This window comes from Protopterus annectens, chromosome 7.part0, assembly GCF_019279795.1.
Source record: "Protopterus annectens isolate FY-2018-M chromosome 7.part0, PAN1.0, whole genome shotgun sequence".
NCBI classification, from domain to species: domain Eukaryota; kingdom Metazoa; phylum Chordata; order Ceratodontiformes; family Protopteridae; genus Protopterus; species Protopterus annectens.
Genome location: NC_056739.1, coordinates 1,086,641,487 through 1,086,661,094, shown reverse-complemented (window position 1 = coordinate 1,086,661,094; position 19,608 = coordinate 1,086,641,487). Strand labels below are relative to the sequence as shown.

The 19,608-nt window shown below is 39.2% G+C and overlaps 1 protein-coding gene across 13 annotated transcripts in view; it reads right to left on the bottom strand.

Moving 5' to 3' along the window:
• NEO1 (neogenin 1) overlaps positions 1 to 19,608 on the bottom strand; it is a 2,116,015-nt gene that overhangs the window by 1,084,743 nt on the left and 1,011,664 nt on the right. For all 13 annotated transcript variants that reach the window (XM_044077666.1, XM_044077665.1, XM_044077664.1 and 10 more), the window contains exon 4: positions 7,648 to 7,798. In XM_044077666.1, coding sequence (XP_043933601.1) covers positions 7,648 to 7,798 — 151 coding nt within the window. The remainder of the gene's footprint in view (positions 1 to 7,647; positions 7,799 to 19,608) is intronic.

Below are 19,608 nucleotides of genomic sequence, written 5' to 3'. Positions count from 1 at the left end.
CAGAATCAGAACGGTCTAAACATAGTAAAGCCTTGCAGAGTCTAATTATGGTGGCTGTCAAAAAAGCAATTACTAGAACATGGAAATCGAAGTCTAGACCAACTTTAGTAGGAGTAGTGAGTATAGTAACAGATAAAACAACTGGAATTGGGATCTTTACAAAAGGGAAGGAGAAAACTAAATAGGAAAAAATGGGAATTGTCTGAACAATATATGCAGAGTAGGAATGAGGTTTAAGAGGCAGGATTTGAATGAGCTATATAATGCTTAACTGACAATGACTGGATGGTTTATAAGTGATGTATAATGTTTGCAACTACAGTTGTTTCAATGTTGTGTGTGATGTAAACGGTTTGCAACTAAAGTGGTATCATTTTGTATCTTTTTCATTTATATAAATGTAAGATTGCCTTTGTCATATGTGAAAATTTTAATACAGATGTTTGGAAAAAAAGATTTACTTTTTCAAAGTGCACATTTTTGTTTGATCCATTCCAATATTTGAAAAGAGACTGTGTGTCCTGGAACACAATGCCCACAAGGCATAAAAACACATGCTGAATAGGGCATCAACCCACTGCAGAATGTGCAGATACACACAATCATTCGGTACCCATACACCCACACACCGGAGGACAATTGACAAGATCACCAATTCACCTACAGCAAATTGGAGCACCTGGTGAAAATGCCTGTGGACACGGAGGCAATGCAGGGCATGACGGCATCCCAGCCAAGAAATGAAATGGGGAACCAAGTGCTGTGAGGCACTAAAGCTAATAAGTGTGTTGTAATTGAGCATGGAAGACCTAAAAAGAAAATTCACCACTGAACACACCAGTGGCAGACTGGCAGATGCCATTGTGCAGTGTGCGTGCTTCACTAACATCATTGATGGCTTGGCTTCGACTGTAATTTGCCTTGCTTATTCTCACCTTCTGGTAAGACCTACACAAAGCATATGAGACATGCACACACCACCCATCCCCACAGTGTCCTGACAAGCTTAACACCCTTGCTGCCAAGACAGCACATGACTCAGGAGTGTATCTCCTCTGAAGCTTGTAAGTAGGCTTTTTGGATAATTTTCTCAAGTTCATTTTTCCCCTCACCCCAGTTGCTCTCTGATATCTAAGGCACTACTCAAAAACTGTGTTATGAGTCACTCACAGATGTCTCGCTTCTGCACCACTGGATTTTATCAAATCTGTACTAATCCAGTAAATTCATCAGCATGAAGTTTGCTATTAAAACCACCACAAATAACCAAAAGGATGGAATCAGTCTACCCAACATGATAAACGAAATTTCAAGTCAAGGTTTCCCCTCTAATAAAGGTTCAAACACAAAAGTTGTAATGGCTGCATGACAGCCTGAATACAAACACCCCAAACCCTTTAAAGGATGTTAGCTGGTGTGTGTGAGACAGACAGAGAGATACACCACTAGTCTCCAAACAGGTCTTTCCTCTTAATGTTAAACACTGTACACAGTCAATAATAAATCCTAACAGGATGCTGGAAAGAAGGCTACCACACTTCTGGGGAAATATATAACATGCCATTTTTTCACTTTCTTTTGTATTCTTCCATTCATAGTGTGCCTCCCCCCTTCCCCAACAAACACCGTTCCAATAAGTTATCCCATGTATGCCTGATTTTCTGCAGTACTACCAAATCTGTACCAATACCGTGAAATGTACTACAAAACATTTAACAAAAGAACTGCCATCCCCATTCATTACAGTGAGGTCTCAGAAAAACTGTGTCAAAACAAGCTCCACCTGGACTGTGATAAATCAACAGTGATGAAAGGTGGCTCTTATCAGCCAAGAATTCAGTGATTTCACAGGCCTTAGCAGGGAACTTCAAAGGCTTTTTTCCAAATTATTCAAAATGCCATCACTTTCAAGACATGCTTAATCCAATCATGTAGACTTCTGTGGAGATGACGGAAAACATGGAAAGTATTCTTCTCTCTCAAGCTCTCTCTCTTTACAGAAGTAGTGACAGATTATGACAACTTGTTTTGGAAAGTACCAGAAATCACCTACTGTTCCTACAAAATAATTAAATTTTTTTTCTCTCATCAAACTCCAGTGGCTAACCTGCTAGCAGAGCTCAGTATTAAAACTAATCTAAGCACAAACAAACAACTTGAGTCTATCCACACAACTTCACTTTTCTGTGGTCATTCTCGGTGGCATAAAGGAATAAAACCATGAGGCTGATCAGCAACTCTGGCACTTGGGTATATCCTTGGGAGTGGGGTGGGGTGTGGAGCTCACTGCATACAAAGCCTTCAGAGAACGGGGTGGCAGATGCCATATGATGGCAGGGATGTGGTGCACCACACCACTGTATGACAGAAGCCTTCATATAGTGCCCCATGGTGATGTAGGTCGCATATCTTCCAACCAAGAGGAGGTTACCCTCAGAGCTGGGATGCACCAAGAAATCTTCATGTCTGCCTAAGCTACTGCCCCTCCTAATGACTATCATCTTCATAGATCTTGGGATGACCTCACCTCAGGTTAACAAATGGCCTCAAATCCATTTGGGGTGGCTTGATGTTTGGCAGGAAATGGAGAAAAAAGGATAAAGAAACAAATCAATTTGATGTAGACAGTCCAATAGCTTTAATCATTAAAGTGATGAAAAACTGCAATTAAAAAAAAAAACACTGTGGAAAGCAGTCACTGATAAAGCCTCAAAAATGGCAGGAGGCATACTCAAACAAGGCACCTACAGTGAGGTCTTCCATTAAATTAGAAACCTAATGAGAACAATCTATTACTTAAAGACATATTCTGACTATCTGTGTAGACCACCCTTAAAATGACCCAGTCTTGTACAAGACTGGCCAGAAGATTACTGCCACCGCTGCTAGCCAATGATTTTTTTCTTTAACTGTTCAGCACCTTGAATCACTCGGGTACACTAAGCTAGAATGAACATGGATGAATCCCTAAAACTTCTTTGTGATAAATCCTCTTATTGTTAAAACATTTCTTCAATTCACTGACATTTATGACTACAACAGGTTGAAATTATACTGCATTCTGGAAGAACTCATATTCCATCAACACTTATTAAAGCAATTAGATCAACTATCTTCAGTGCATACACTCCAATTTAATTTCCTGGATGTTGACTTAATAAATTCATTTTACTTCAATCAACCACCTGACAAATGACTACTCTAAGGCCAAACAGAGGATCTGATTTGAAATGATGTCAGTGTGAAAGGACGCAAAAGCCTGGCTCTGAGGTGTACAGGGATGAAGCTCATACTATAACCCAGACTTAAATCCAGCTAGTGAGTCAAGCACTGGAAGAGCCACAAAGGGCAAAGACAGGACAGAGCAGCTTACTCTGGCTCCCCAGTCCTGAGGGAGCAGGAAATGGTGGTCTCAGTCAGTCATACTGCTCTTGTGCAAGCTAAAGCTTGGCACACAACAGTCACAGGACACCAAGGAAAAGGGTATAGCATGACACTGATTGCAGCTCTCTAACAAATGTATGGTAGCATGCACACACCAGACAAGGGCACAAAATGCCCCCAGAGTACCTTAGGTGTTCACATGAGCCACCAGGGGAACAAACTACAAAACTACTGATGGTAGCTGCATGACCATTTCCAAGAAAGGGAGGGATAATGGTCAGCAGGCAACAGAGACGGCACAAGATGTTAAAAAAGCACAAGAGAAAGCGACTAATTTATCTCCATAAGAAACTAAAAAAGTGAGTGTACACCAAGGCATGCCACTGATTTTAAAAGCCATTTTCAAGGCTACAAATCAACAAGTAGTAATACAAAAATATTCGGGGAAATAAAATGGAAAAGTTAAATCCATGCAGCATTTAGTCTAGTACCCTTACTGGTCTGCAGACATTTTGACGCCCTTTCATTTAACAGTAACTAAGATGTTCCCTGTTAAATGACATGAAAGCTTTCAGCTCGTCTTGCTCTCATTCTTGGTAACAAAGATCACAATTCTCTGTTCCAGACTTGAGAAACCTTGCATTGAACTTATGACGTTACCATCACTATTTTTACTGCCGCCTCTCCCATTTTTCTCAAAACATTCCAACATGAATGCCATCAAGCCTTACTGTTTTGTACAAGCTTAGTTTTAGGAGTTCTTTCCAGAAGCAATCCTCTCTAAAAGTAATGGTACAACTACAGTTGTCTTGTGCCATTCTACTGGCTGGATTTGGCAACTCTTTCCACTTCTGCAAAAACATTGAAGCGGAGTATTTATGCTGCAGCCCTGCTTTTTGCACGATTAATTTTCTGTTCAGTTGCTACTCATCCCCACCCCAAATATTTTTTTCCCATTTCTTTGTTCCCTAATCTATCTGAAAACTTACTCTTATTTGACATTTAAAAGGCTATATTCTCCTCACTCTGGGCCTTTGCTTTTCTTACAGCCTTGTCCTCTTCTTTCTGATTTAAATGTTACTTTAGTGCCTTTTTCTATTTTTCTCCAGATTTCCTAACTGTTGTATTTTTTACAAACCACTTCAACCTTTTCTACAAACCTCAGCAGCTTCTGTTTGCTTCGTTGAGAGTTGTATATTACAAAAACTTTACTTCTCAGTGTTAGTTCTGATGTTTCAGATGTGTGTACATGTGTGTGTGCATGCGTGTGTGCATGTGCGCGTGAATGTGAGAGAGAAATCAAACAGAAGTAAATGCTTCAAATGGGACCTGAACCAAAGCAATTTGGAAAACTGTTCTAGTAACATTTTTGTCTATGAGAAGTGAAAATATTGGGAACCTGCATGTCCATAAGCATGTAAATATGCTCCAGTGTGCCTTACACAAAGTTCTACTCATAATAAACACTATGGTTGCAGATCAGATGATCATGCAGCCTTAACCTCTGTATATTTTTTCTAAATCTACACTTTAAAAGTGACATGATGTTCTCATACATAGGTAAGGATTTATTTGTAAATTAATTTCCTTCTCCCTACTTGAATATTTTTATGCAGAAATGAATACTTGACTACTGAGCTTTATATATCTAACAGTTCGAAGACGAAAAAGAAGGAACAGATGGCAGCTATGGAGCTGAAAATTAAAATGATTCAAGCTAAAACAATATACTAAAAAAATAAAAGCAATTTCATATTAGACTGATTATAATACTTGGTGGGAGACCTGCACAAATCCAGTTATTTACATCCAATAACTACAAAGAGATAAAAAGTGTAGACAATCGTTTGAGGTAAATCCTTCATGGAGGCTTAGGTTTTAGATGCGCATCCTTTTGTTGTCCCTGCAGGGGGTTCACTGTATTATCCCAAGTGTGTCATACAGAGTTGCAAAAAATGCCAAGCATTAGTTCCAGTTTTCCTTTAAATATGCTGTGACTGGCAAGGGCACTATTTTGTGACAGGCAGAGGAAAAAGACCTGTGAAGCATGGTTTCAAGAACTGAACCAACACTATTAAGCACATCTTTCAGCAAAGTACATTAACCATAAATCTCAAGTGCATGTTAATAGTCATGGTCTGCTGTGGAAAAGAACCTAAAATGAGTTAAAACTTCAGTACTAGACAGCAAATCTAATGTATTAGAATACCTGCTTTGAAGTGAGCTACACAGCTATCCATGCAAATCCTAAGCCCAGAGTACCAAAACAGCAGCATCATAGAAATAGGGCTTGAATTAAGCAACTGATATTCCAATTTACTGTTCATGCATACGGAAACAGGCACTGACTCAAAAACTCAAACACTGAAAACCAAACAATAAATAAATATACTACACCTTATAACAATGGTATTTCAGTGGAAATCACCACAGCAGGCCCATTTCAAAGGCTGGAGATGCAGACAACAGAAGCTTATACTACACATATGTAATGACAACATTTACTATTCATATATTGCGGCTTCTGGCTAAAACTGTTTAACAGCTGGGAAGCACTTTTGAAATTACAGGTTACAGTCATGTCTTCACAACTGCACAGCAGTGAAATTCAAAAGTGCTTGTCCATTAAATACTGGCAAGATTCTCTGCCTTGTACCCGAGTGATGGGACAAGCTCTGGTTTCCCTATGACCCGGTGTCTGAATAAGCCAGCACAAACTACTTGAGCCCATGAGCTGTATTTCTGAAACAAAACATTACAAAAACCACCTCTACATTTACATTACCACCACAACAGGCAGTACTCTGTGACTGAAAATAAAAAGTATTTGTTTGAAAGTGAAATGACTGAGCTGCATTCAGAACAGCAAAACACCTACACGCACAGACTCAAAATCCACATAACCATATCAGGTGAGTTAAGAAATGCAATAATGTAATATCGGAGCTAACATTAATCAGCAAGGTGTTTGGGGACAAGTTAAACAATCAATAATTTTGAAATTACATGTCACCAAAGGGTGAATCAGTCAGCCTGAATTTGATCTGTTCCATCCACTCAGATATCTAATGACAGAGCAGTTACACAGCTGGGAAACACCAAATGTGGTCCATTTCAGGGAGATCCAGGGAGCACAAGTTATCTGATTTTGATCCTGGTTACTTTGTACAAAAATATAGATGGCTTCTCTGCTTCCTAGGATGCAGTGATTACCCCGTTCTCCTCACATGGAGGATGATATGCTTAAGTATATACCAACACACACGCACGCACTGCTACTACTCCATTTAGGCCTCAAACCATTTCTAACTTATAACACAAGTCTAGGAAGCTCATATTTTGTGATCAAGGTAAATGACAGGTTTTAATTAATATGAAGGTTACACTGCAGATAAAGTTCTCCAGATTTTACATTCTTTAAGTGGAAAATATAGTTTCTTATACTGACAAAAAACATTTCATGGTTAGTGGCTCTTTATGAATGTGCTCTTTAGCTTAGGTAATCTGTATCAATAAAGCGTCACAAAAAAACTGGGCTGGGTGTATTGTTACAACTAGTTCATGCCTTCCTTTCTTCTGAAGGAGACGCTTGATAAAAACAGCCTGCATAATCACTGAATTTCAGTTAAGGAAATACAGAACATACTTTTAACTTAAAACAGAGCACAATGCACATTAACAATATTCCTGTATTAAAAATAATTCAAAGTAACAGAACAAAGTAAAAATATCACTTTCTTCTTTGGCTGTAAAGATACTGAACAGTTTATACCGTACAGTATACAGCTGTTCTATATATATATATATATATATATATATATATATATATATATATATATATATATATATATATATATATATAAAAATAGCCCTTTTTATATTGTTAATATTTGAGAAGTATAATCATATTTCTAACAGATTATGCAACATTTAACATGGTAAACACTTCTGGAACCAGTTAAGCTGCATTATTAGCCCTTTCATGAATATCAGGGAGAAGAAAAAGTCAGCATCTTACATCTGTAAGTCAAGTATGGAGTGCTACCTTCCTTACCATGACAGGGTGGCAACTACATGCATATATGACACAAAGGAAGGTTAAAACGCAACAAGGATTCAAGGTGTGTGAAAGCAAGTACAGAGTAAAGCCCAAGTTTAAATTTCTGCATCATTAAATAACACTTCTGATAACCTTTGTACAATTAAGACCACTTAAAGGCCAGACATAACAGACAATGACGCAAAAGAGACACACAGACCAACCTCTCTGTGATGTACTGCTTCTTTCGTGCCCAATGAACAACAGGAGTTGGGAAGCCCATAGCAACACAAGGAAGTAGCACATTCTGCCCAACGACTTTGGTGACAGGAGACGGTTGTTGCAGAAATACCAAAGCACGTTCCACACCTGCTTCTGTGAATTAAAAGGACATATTAATCACCACCCATTACAAGGCAAAATACAAACATAACATCTCAAACCTAGGCTTTATTTTTAGATGTTACATCAGAACTCATGCTTATATGTGAACTGGGGAGCTCCCTGAAAATTCTCAGGTAAACAGCTGCAGATTCTATTACCCTCAGACACTGCTTACTATTTGATACAGTCATGGATCAGCTAGGATAAACAGCACCTTGAGATTTCTTTTCTTGGAGATATACAACATGAGAAGGCGGTTTTGCCACAATTATAATAAATTAATGTCCCCACTACTCTTGTAAATATGTGACCATATGCCTAGCTTCACTTCAGTTTTACCCTGCTGGTGATGTACATCCTCACCACCATGTTGCTGATGACTTATCAGCATCACACAGCTACTACTCTGGGGACGTGTGACCTTGCTTCCATGCATGCCTCACCTTCTCAATATTCCAGTGATGCTTACCTCCTCTGTTAAACAGTACTCATCTCACCGTGTTATGCCAGTGATGGCCACATCACCACCCCTCCAAGCTACACTGATGCACGACCTCACAGCACTGACAAGAGTCTGACAACGTCTAGGAAAAGGAAAATATGGAGCCTTTACAAAGCAAATGTCCTTTTTCAGGAAGTGTGAAGTTACACTGCCTCTAGAGTAATGAATTGCCAGGAAGGAAATATCAGATGACATTCTGCCCAACTGCCATATACATAAAAAAATATCTCCTATCCTGGCAGCCAACAGGCCCTCATGCACTTCTCCAGGCTTCCACACTAAACCAACCCCAGAGCTCAGGGCTACACTACATGGACATCCCCACAGCAGGTAGTCTCCTCCACTCCTTGAGGAGTTGACATCAACAGCAACTCATCCACACCCTTGATGAGCAAGGGATCCATCCATGAGCTGCATGTGTGGAGGTGTGAGCTATCATCCTCCCAGCTGATGCTCAAAATCCCTAGCTTAAGGGAGTGGCTACTGGAATGGTGTCAAAGGCAAAATGTCATCAGCATAATTTGTAATCTGAACAAATAACCAGAAAGGCTCTTGGTCACCACCAGAGGCCAAACAGACAACTGGCTCCCCTAAACCCTTCCCTAAAGGAAGGAGAAGTTGGCTGCGGCCTGCTTTATCCTATGATCTAGCCCCACCCCACCCCCGCCATCAGTAGCCCAAGGTTAAATCTTGAACTTGTATAGTTACCATTGTAAATGGACATCTAACCTTTGTGCCACTGGGCTAGATATACAAGTTTAAAAAAATGCCAAAAAAAACTGGCCGTACAAAACAGGTTCAATTTATAAATGGGATTTACGGTAATTAAGTCTCACTAGATCACATTCTGCAATGCCATCTACACAGTCTGCCACTTAGAACATACTGGTAGCTAATTTTTACATCACCTCCATGATTTCAAAGAAAGTAAATGAAACAGAATAATGCATCATACTGCACCTGTTATTTTGGGCCACACCATTATACCTCAGTCACTGTTAACATACACAAATATATAAACATACATACACGCAAAAAGAATGCAAATGAATGGATTACTGATGTGGGCAACTGTCCCAGATAAAATGCATCTGGTGACCTGCCACTTAGTGCTGTCAGAAGTGCACTATTCCAACTCCAACAAATCATATCCCAGTAAATGCTCACTTCATTCAATTTACTTAACCTGCCCTCGTTTTCACACAGAGATTGCTTCCAAAACATACTGGTAGCAGCTACTTTGATGACCAGGTCACAAACAAAGTGAAATAAATAATAGCCATTGAAAAGCATTTCAGTTTGCAGTTGTCATTTTAAGCTACCCCCCCCCCCCCACACACACACACACCCACCCAAAGGCAGAGCAAGGGTGGGGTGAAAGAGGCAACCATCCTGGGTGCAAAATGTCAGCAGACATGTTCTTCATTACTAGTACTCAGATTCTCAATGACCATGAATTTTTCAAAATACTTCAGCACTCTGTATGATTTAGTGCACTACCAACATTCAGAAATTGATGCTCATAGTATATATTTTCGATCCACACTAAAATGCTCAGTGCTCCATGATAGCTATAGAAAGCTGTTTGTAACATTTGTAGCAAGCAGTTTCCTACAGTTTAAAGGGGAGAAATAACCTTATCTTCATCTTCTTTTGTTCCTCAACTTTAAAGTGAGGGATGAGGCACCAGATTGAGAAATGTCCCAGGGCACCAAATAACCTAGCTATACCTCTTCCCCACCCTAACTGCTACGCATGTTAAGAAAAAAAAATCAGCTGATGTGGGCAGTGTGAGTTATCACTGTTCAGAGATAAGTTGTCTTGGTGTTCTCCCAAATGTTGCAGCTGAACAGCATGTTTTCACAAAACAGCCCTCTGATTGTAGGGAAACAAAAAGTAACTTATTTGCATTTCTTCCCTTAAAGCAGCGGTTCTGAAACTCTGCAAGCTGGACCCCTTTTATAAAGGAAATGTTTTGGTGGACCACTATATTTTGGATTGTGTTTTTAGACAGATATTAAGTAATTAATATAAATAAAGCATACATTTCTTTTGAGTCAAACCCCCAACCCTTACCTACTCAGCCACACCCGCCCAAATGCAGCCATATCAGTGTCCTATTACTTGCTATTTCTCCCCAGTTGCCATAAACACTGTTCAAAACTCTCAGTGTACAAACTACTCTCTGCTTTGCTTCTACAATGATTACAGATATTTGGATTTCATTTAAAACTTTTTATTTCAAATTTTATAGCACAAACACTGATAGACATTTGCTAAACAAAGTAATACAGTCTCACAGCGAAAACAGACTTATTACAACTTCTCTGCCTTTGACACACATTCACTGACAAAGCATTGAAATCCACATTCAAAGAAAATGAATCTGGCAAGTGGCGGATAAAGTTTACCTTTGGGCTGTTTTCAAATCATAGGCCACTTGCACACATTCTAGTACCATGCAAAAGTTATTTGCTTCACCTTCCTGATTATATTAAATTATATCCCTTGTAGAATACAGCACCACTACTTGGATCACTTGTCTGTGTACTTAATAAAGGATTTTTGACTGGAAACAGACTGCCTGCCTTGCTTGGATTACTTTCGAATACTTAGTAATGCTGTAGAATTATATATTTTCTATTATTACTTTTTGACTTGACGAGTTTACGTTCGCTACTTCTACTACTATTGTCTGATCTGATTAATATACAGTGATTAACTAGAAATATATGGACTGAAAATCTTCCACACAGAGAAGTTTCTTATGCTGTTTTAAATTTACAGTTTGGAACATTTTTCCAGTAAGCAATGAAACAAAACATATGAACCAATAATTACAAAACTGCCCAATTCAGAACATTTCAACCATAAAAGTCCACTCAAACGTCTGTCATTACAATCCACCAATATCAGTCAATATATGTACAATCTCTACAGAAGTAAAGTCATCTGAATAATTGCACGTTAAAGAGATCTGTAACTAATTAAAAGGTTGCTGCTAGCAAACAACTTCTTATCTCAGTGTTTCATCTACAAATTTGGTGCCTGCTGCCCTTGAAGAATAAATCTATGTTACATTAAAAAAAGTAAGCTAGCAATATTGCAATAAGACAGGGAAGAGATGGCAAACCGAAAACAGGTTCACAGTTACTAGGTATCTCATCCAAAGGAGGACATATTCAGGACTGCAGCACCTCACCCCCCTTAAAATATAACACAGTATCAGTAATTTATTTATTTATTCCAGTTTGATGACTGGGGAGGTCCGCTGGGCTTGGGGGGCCCATTTTCAGTGGAGGCCCAGGGAGAAAAGATCCACAACACAAAGTTTACTTACATGAATAGTTTTCAAAGACAGTTTATGCATTACACACAAGTTGCATTAAAAAAGAACAAACAATTACAATTTTGTTCAGGAGAAAAAGACAGGCATATAGCATAATAGCTAGATTTTACTGTTTTGTTACATATACGATCTACATTTGAGAGTGAGGCATGGAAGATAAGAAGGTTATCCAGGAGTAAAGGGGGAGGAGAGTTTGAGAGGTATGGGCTGAAGAGTACAGTTGCATTTCCAGTTTAGACAGAGGTAGGAATGAAGTTGAGTTTTAAAGTTATTAAGGTTGTCACAGGTCCTCAGTGTGGAGGGCAGAGCATTCCATTTTTTAGCTATGGAAAAGGATAACAGAATCCATCTTGGGAGCAGAACACACAACCTTATGTATCAAGACAGAAGTATGCTACCTGTTGTGCTACTAACACTGCTTTAAAATTATATACCAAAAGGGTGTCATCATTTGCTAACAAAGCATTTGCACATTGTAAACAGACTTAGCATGAGCAGCAGTAAACTTTGCTTCCCCTGAAGCTCACAATTCCTTGAAAATGCACTTGAAACTAAATTCCTTGAAAAATGCACCTGAAACTCAGTTCCTTGAAAATGCAGCTTGGTAGTTTGGGTAGGATTCAGGCTCGTTTCCTGTGGCTAAGGTACAGGGCTTGAGGTTAATCAAATTACTACTCACCTGCTAACCCTAACTGGGGCATTAGACCATCTCATACACACACCTCAACCTCTTACTGCAAAAGATATGGACAAAGCCTAAAATAAATAAGGACAGATTATAAATATTGCTGTCATGAACTTAGAAAATTGCTAGAGTAACAGAATTTGGGTTAGTATGCATTTTTCTAAGGATATGAAGCCTAAAACTCAAATGTCTGCCATTTAGCAACTTCAATACTTTTTATGAGGAACAGACAAAAATATGGGGCAAAAATATGGACATTCTGCAAAAACCTGGACAGTTGAGGGATATGCTACCTACCTTTTACACACACACACACACACATACACACACACACACACACACACACACATACATGCACACACACGCACACACACACAATACCTCTCAACCTCTCAGCGCAAGAAATTTTGGCAAAGGCTGTTATAATGGAGGAACAAAGGCCCAAAACTAGGGACACATTTTAAATATTGGTGTTATAAACTTACAAAGTTGACTGGACAAGTTTTGCATTAGTACGAATTTTCTGAAGGATATGAAGTCTAAAGCTCAAATGTCTACCATTATTTTCTAATTTCAGTCCTCAACGATTTACCATGAGTTTGCTACAAAAACAGTTTTATGAGAAATAGACCAAAATATGACAAAAATCTGGACAGTTGACAGCTATGCTCTCAAGTGCACCGCTGACTCCTTCAGGGTCTTTGAACAAGATCTTGCAAGATCGTCAGGATCAGCTCTGCAGTACCAGTTTATTTCTATTAATAGTTAGCAAAAGGGAGATATGCAGAGCATAAAACGACCAACATAAAACCACAACTTTAACTTTCTTACATGGAGGGAACAGAGCAGTTGTTTAAATTTCTCTCCAAGTTCCAAATACCAGGCAGAAAACAGAGGACAAGCAAGTAGCTGCTTAGCCTCAGCTGCAAACGTGGAAGTTATTCCTTCTTCTAAAAACTGAGGGCAAGGAGCTACTTAGCAGCAAACCTAGAAATTAAGCTGTTCAGCTGCAGACAGGGAAGTCTCTAATTTTTTTTTGCTGTTGTTAATTGAGGGTGAGCGGCAAAGCTTTTCTTTTTTTTTTTTTTTAATACACAAGTTCGGTCACGAGCCCTGAACTCATGGACGATGCAGAAGTCTGAAATCCAGGTGGGAGCAAGCCCTGGACTCACAGACCCCTAGAATTTATTGTATGCCCCCCCAGGGGTCCACGGATCACATTTTCGGAATCACTGCCTTAAAACAAAGAAAGAAATGGAAACATCACTGTAGCTTTCTGTTATTATTGTACATTTGTTTTTAGGACCAAAACTCATTCAATTTAATAGGTTTTTGTCTTGAAATTGCCTCCTTGACTTTTACATGAAATTATCTTGTACTTTAGTACACAGGGTGTGCATGTGTTGTAGTTTTCTACAGGCATGATGACACGCTTGATCCTCTACATTTTTTAATGCTGTTTTTCTTGTGATTCTCTAATTTTGCAGAATTAAACAAATCTGTTTTCCCTGCTGACCAACTTTACCTGCTTAACAGTTTTATTACTTAAGTGAAACAATTTAATTACACATCTAATATATCTGCCCTGCTGTCTCAATTTCTAACAGGGAGATAAAGCTGCACAGTATCAATCATCCATCTGAATATGACTTCTTCCTGTAGTGAGCACCCTTAATATGTACATCTCTGGAACTGGGACACTGCCAGGATGCATACGACAAACATCGTTTTAAAAGCTCACAGTGTGCTTTATTACCCATTCCTTGACCTTGATTGTGGTTTTGACAGCCAAATTTTTCCCACTAAAAACATACTTTGGGAAAGCTGCCCCCTTTTAGTCATGTGTTTTACACTACAGTAGTGATTTCTCCTCCTCCAAAATGCAACATGCAGGATTTTACTGCTACAATTCAGTTTTGTTTACAAATCACTGGTACTGAGTTAGAGGCGACATCTAGGTGTTTGCAGTAATTGTGCTGATCACTAGCTGTTCAGATCTGGAAGGATGTAGCACAGGGTGCTTGTACTCTTCCTGCCTTACTCTGCTTTGGTGACTACCATTTCCAACAACTCACCATGCTTCCTCAGATTTAGGCACACATTCTTTTGAAACCTAAACTTCACTACTTCTGGTAGACCCATAGCCGGTTTTAGGCACCAGCGAACCCTGCGGTTGCTGGGGGCCCCCTGGTCCTGGGGGGCCCCCAACCACTGCAAATTATGTTATCTTGATATTTTGTAACATATCTATCAAACCAACAAAAGCTAGTACAGCAAGCTTGTATACTTAAACCAGGTAAGTAACAATAACTCGTATTTATCTCCTTCAAAATTCAAAGATCTTTAGTTATATAAAAGTATTTTGTCAAGTAACAAACTTTACAATTTCATGAAATATTTTACCAATGATATCATGCTCCAGCCTAGTTAAGCCCTATTGGTGGACATCCTCTTCACTAAAATTAACAACATAGCCAGCTTCAATAACTGTGGCTGCAGGGGGGCCCTTAATCCTCATTGACTGCGTGGGGGCCCCACAAAAGCTGCTGTTGGTTGGGGGAAAATGAGGAGAAAAAAAATGTATTAATTTTAAATTACATTCTTTAATGTGAACAGGACTGTAATATGACCCTGTTAGGACAAAGCTGTAATGAACATAAGCAAAGTAAGCACTAGAGAGATCAGCAGCCCAGGGTGACCGATCTCATTGCAAACTGTGGAGTTTAAGAAGAGGTGATGCTTCCAATCTTCAGGGATGGTTTCTTTTTCAGGGGTTTTATACATACTGGCAGAACAACTGATACTATAACTCTCAATGTCTTTGCTGAAGAATTATGTTCAGTGATAAAAATAATAGCATAATAAAGTCTCAAAATGAGGAACACATTTTATACATTACTCTAATTCACTTAAAAAAGTTACTAGAATAACACATTTTGCATCAACATGCATTTTTTAGACAATAAGTGTACAACTCTGATTACTTTATTTAGTTTGACAGAGTAAAATTATGACACAAAATCAGGAATATCTGTGAGATCAGGGATAGTGGTAGGTATTCATTTACTACTTACTGAGGTAAATAAAATTGTCTTATCCCTGTTGCTGTTTGATGACTGATAAACAGCAGTCACTGATCTTGTGTAGCAGTGATAGTGTTGTACAATGTACTTGCTGAAATAAGTACAAAATTAACATTGCTGTGGTGTGTGTGTGTGTGTGTGTGTGTGTGTGTGTGTGTGTGTGTGTGTGTGTGTGTGTGTGTGTGTGCATAAAATATCACTGATTTTTATCAATGCACACATCCAATAATGCCGGAACACACACATTATTCTTCTGGGTATCAATAAATAATGTAGCTAACAAGTGCTTATATTTCAAAAGTAAGGCATAATGTATGTCATAGGCATTCAGACACCTAGATCTTCTAGGCATCGGGTGGCCTCCACTCCCTAGACTGTATAAATAGATACAGGGGGCTCCCTTAATCATCCTTGACTGTGGGGACCCCAAAAAAGCTGTTTTTGGTTGAGGAAAAATGAGGAGGGAAAAATGCTTTCATTTTCTGATTGCACTCTTTAGCCTGGATGGAGTTATATGATATGACCCTGTTAGGATAAAACTGATAATAGCCTCTGTCCTCAACCACAAACATTCTAAAACATCCCTGCTCAGATGTTTGTGTACAGAAATTTGCCATAGGTTATGAGGGTGCTGGGGATTGTGTAGTCATCATTTCCTTTACTTTTCTAACAGACCTCAGAGGTACACAAAAAAAGTTACTTTAGCTCCTGTAGGGGCAGTGTACTGCCTGGTAGCAGCAAAGTAGAATACATTATTGCAGTCATTATTTATTTTCACTTTCCTCACAATCAAACATCAGACACATATATAGCTGGTTGCCTTTGGGGGTTAGGATCGAAGAGTAAGTAGGCATGCTATATATATGTATTTCAGCAGTCACTTGAAATACATGACTGTGGCCATTTGAACCTCTGCTTTCATCCCAATCTAACACCAGAGGGATGCATAGGCAGTGACTGTCTTTTTGGGAGGATTAGTGATGCAGGCAGTATTCCCATACCGGATCTGTGTATCCTTACAATTGACTTTTTTAATTTACTTGGAGCTCCTATTTTTGTCAGCTTTGAATTTTATGTCTTGGGTACAACTTATGTCTTCATTGAAAGAAAAAAAGACTGAAATTCTTTTTTCTTACTCACAATTTATGTTTAGGCCACTTTTGGATTAAAAGGTTGGGTAATGCTCTAGCTTCTGGGGGGCAGCGGCTTAATGGAGTTATTTCCTAAATGGTTATTACTATGCTGACTTGGTCAAGCAAGTATATCAAAAAGACAGAAGGAAAACTAAAGCTGAACAGCAACATTGAATTTCTTTCCTTAATCATCATTTCTGTTCAAGCCATCATTGGGTAAAAAGAAAAAAAAATAAACTTAAAAAGCACTTTAGAGCATATATAACATTATGGCTTCTTGAAAAAGCTGAAGAAAAAAGGTAAAATGTGAGAAATGGAAGAAAAAGAATAATGTGCATAAGTGGGAAACCCAACATGGGGAAAACAGAGGGGAACTCTTGAGGGTGTGTGTGTGTTTTTTTTTTTTTTTTTGGTGGGGGCTGAAACAGTAACCAGTGCCTAGGGTTCCATTGCATTATTAGTTCTGTCCTGTACATAGAGTTGTTGTAATGTATCCTTGTTACACCTAAATGGCAGTAACTGTAAATCTCCCTTTGTGAGATGGGCCAACACAGTGCGGTATGTATGCCTGTTGTAATAAGATCATTGTAGCTACAGGTCAGTCTGTGTGTACTACTCCTAAAAGCCTGCAGCATGAACTAAAAAGATGGATAGAAGTAGTGGCAGTGACAGGGTGATACTTAGACTGAAAGTGGCCAGGGGGCCCCCAACTTGACATTTGCTGGGGGCCCCCAAAATGCTAACACCGACCCTGGGTAGACCTTGTCTATATTTCAGAAGCCAGCTAAACTTTAAATAACTATCAAAAACCCATCCACCTCTTTCATTTTACTGTTATATCAAGTTATTTTATTGCTTCTTTCTACATCAAGTCTAGACTAATCCATTCACTTTCCTTGTGATTTGTTTCACTCAATTAAACATGGCTGTTTCATAATATGCTTTCAATCTGAAAGACTCGCATTTCTTTGCTCATGATTTTTAAACCACACAGACGTAGCATATTTGTTCACGTCCACCTCAATAATTTTCTACTTTTGTTAGGAATTTTATCACTTCACTTATATTTTTGCTCTGGTTTTATTATATGCATTTTTATTTGTATTTTTTTTTTTAATTTACTGTACAATACTTGGTTAATGCAAAGTAGTTTAATAAATATGAACTTGTATTGACATACTACATGTTCACTCCTCACACAAAAAAGAAATCCTCACTCCACCACTAGAGGATACACAGCTTAACTTATGTGCCACCCATGAATAAGAGGATTTGATAGTTGGCAAAAACTCAAACCTTGTGGAAGCTGAGATTTACCAGGTTAGTGGACAGTGATCAAATGTTCGACACAAATGAGGGTTTACAAAGTTCTTCACTGCATGTCATGAATAAAAAGGGTCAACAGATCAGTTCACCTGAGAGTAAACAAATACAGCACTTCACACCCAGCATTATTGTGCTGATTCGTCAGCGTGCCTCAACATCAAGTACAGAGTTCAGTCATCTCTTTGGGCATGAATGTATAAGCAGTCTGTAAAGTGAACCTATCCTTACGAAAATCCAAAGAAAGTTCTCTGCTCATGAGAGGTGTAGTTCAAGGATCCTTCCACCAGAGGTCAAGGCTCCAATAACGTAATTTTCCATGGCTGCCTTTTGATACAGCCTAAAGCAGTTGGTTCAGTGAGTGGCAAGATTAGCTTTTATAGCACAAAATTTGAGTCCCAGGAGGACAAGAGATCAACCCAAGTTCAGTTACTGGCTCAGGCAACTGAAGGGAGTGGTACTGAAGAATGGGAATTACCATCTCCGATGGAAGAAAGGTCATGCGGGTGTCCCAGTTAATGATCTCTGGTGAAGGCTGGAGACACTGATATAAGGGGGTGTAGTCCAAGAGGGAGGAAGGGGGGAACACAGCTGTGCAGGTAAGGTGAAAAAACACAAATTCCCCATTGCACGCCTGCCCCTTCCTTAGGTGTATGATGTAACCTGGAAAGAGGCAGGAAATGAGCAGATTATAAAAAAATAACCTCTGGCAAAATGGGACAGCAAGACACCCTCCCAAAGGCAGTCTTAAGCTCCACAACTGGCCCCAGATAATTCTGGGTGGGTTGGGGGGATTTAAGGAATAGCTGGCAGACCTGGCATTGGACAGGGGCACTGGAGTATCAGGCTGCAAAAAAACAAAAATCTCAAAAAAATGTGTGTGTCCAAAGTCAACTGTTTTTGCGAGGGCCTTAAATGAGGGACCCTCCCTTAAGGAACTACTTCACAAGCAGCTAAAAGAATGCACAAAGATGCGATGGCATAAAAAAAAGATATGGTTGAGGCAAGTACCTTAACAGATGTACAAGATGAGCCTGCTTAGAAAAGAGATGACAGACAGCTAAGGACCACTAACAGCTTTGCTTGCTTCAGCTGCTCTGCTCTGTTCAGGCACTGCTACAAAAACCTTTTATGTCTTAGCTATAGACAACTTCCTGGTGCTTTTTGTTTGGGGGGGGGGTTGCCTCAATATGTGTAATGTCCTCAGAAAACATGTCCAATGGGGATGAGCACTAGATCATCCAACCTATCAATCTCATAGTCTTCAAGGTGGGATGCTTAAAAGACCCTCATCTCAAAACTAAAGGTCTACTACATGTTGGGGCAGCACCATGAGTTCATTCCTGACTAGGCTTAGTTAGGGGAAGAAATGAGTGCTGCCTGGACCAAAAAGGTGCTGCTAAGATCATCCTTGGTTTGTTCTCCATGATCTTCTGCAATACCCAGACAATGAAGGAAAAGGGATGGAAAGCCTACAGAAACAAACCTGTCCAAAAGGAGGAGAAGGTGCCTGCCATACAAGTCTGCTTCTCTGAACTTCCTGTGCTAGCTGTTTTTTTGAGAAACAAAAAAGTCTGTTTCTGGCTCACCCCATGTGTGGACCAAAACCAGAAATGCTTCTCTTTTTGACGTCAGTTAATTAGGATCCAATGATGTCCTGCTTAGTTTGTCTGACAAGATGTTGCCCTGTCACTGACTACATTGGGCCACTGGATTCAGTTTCGAG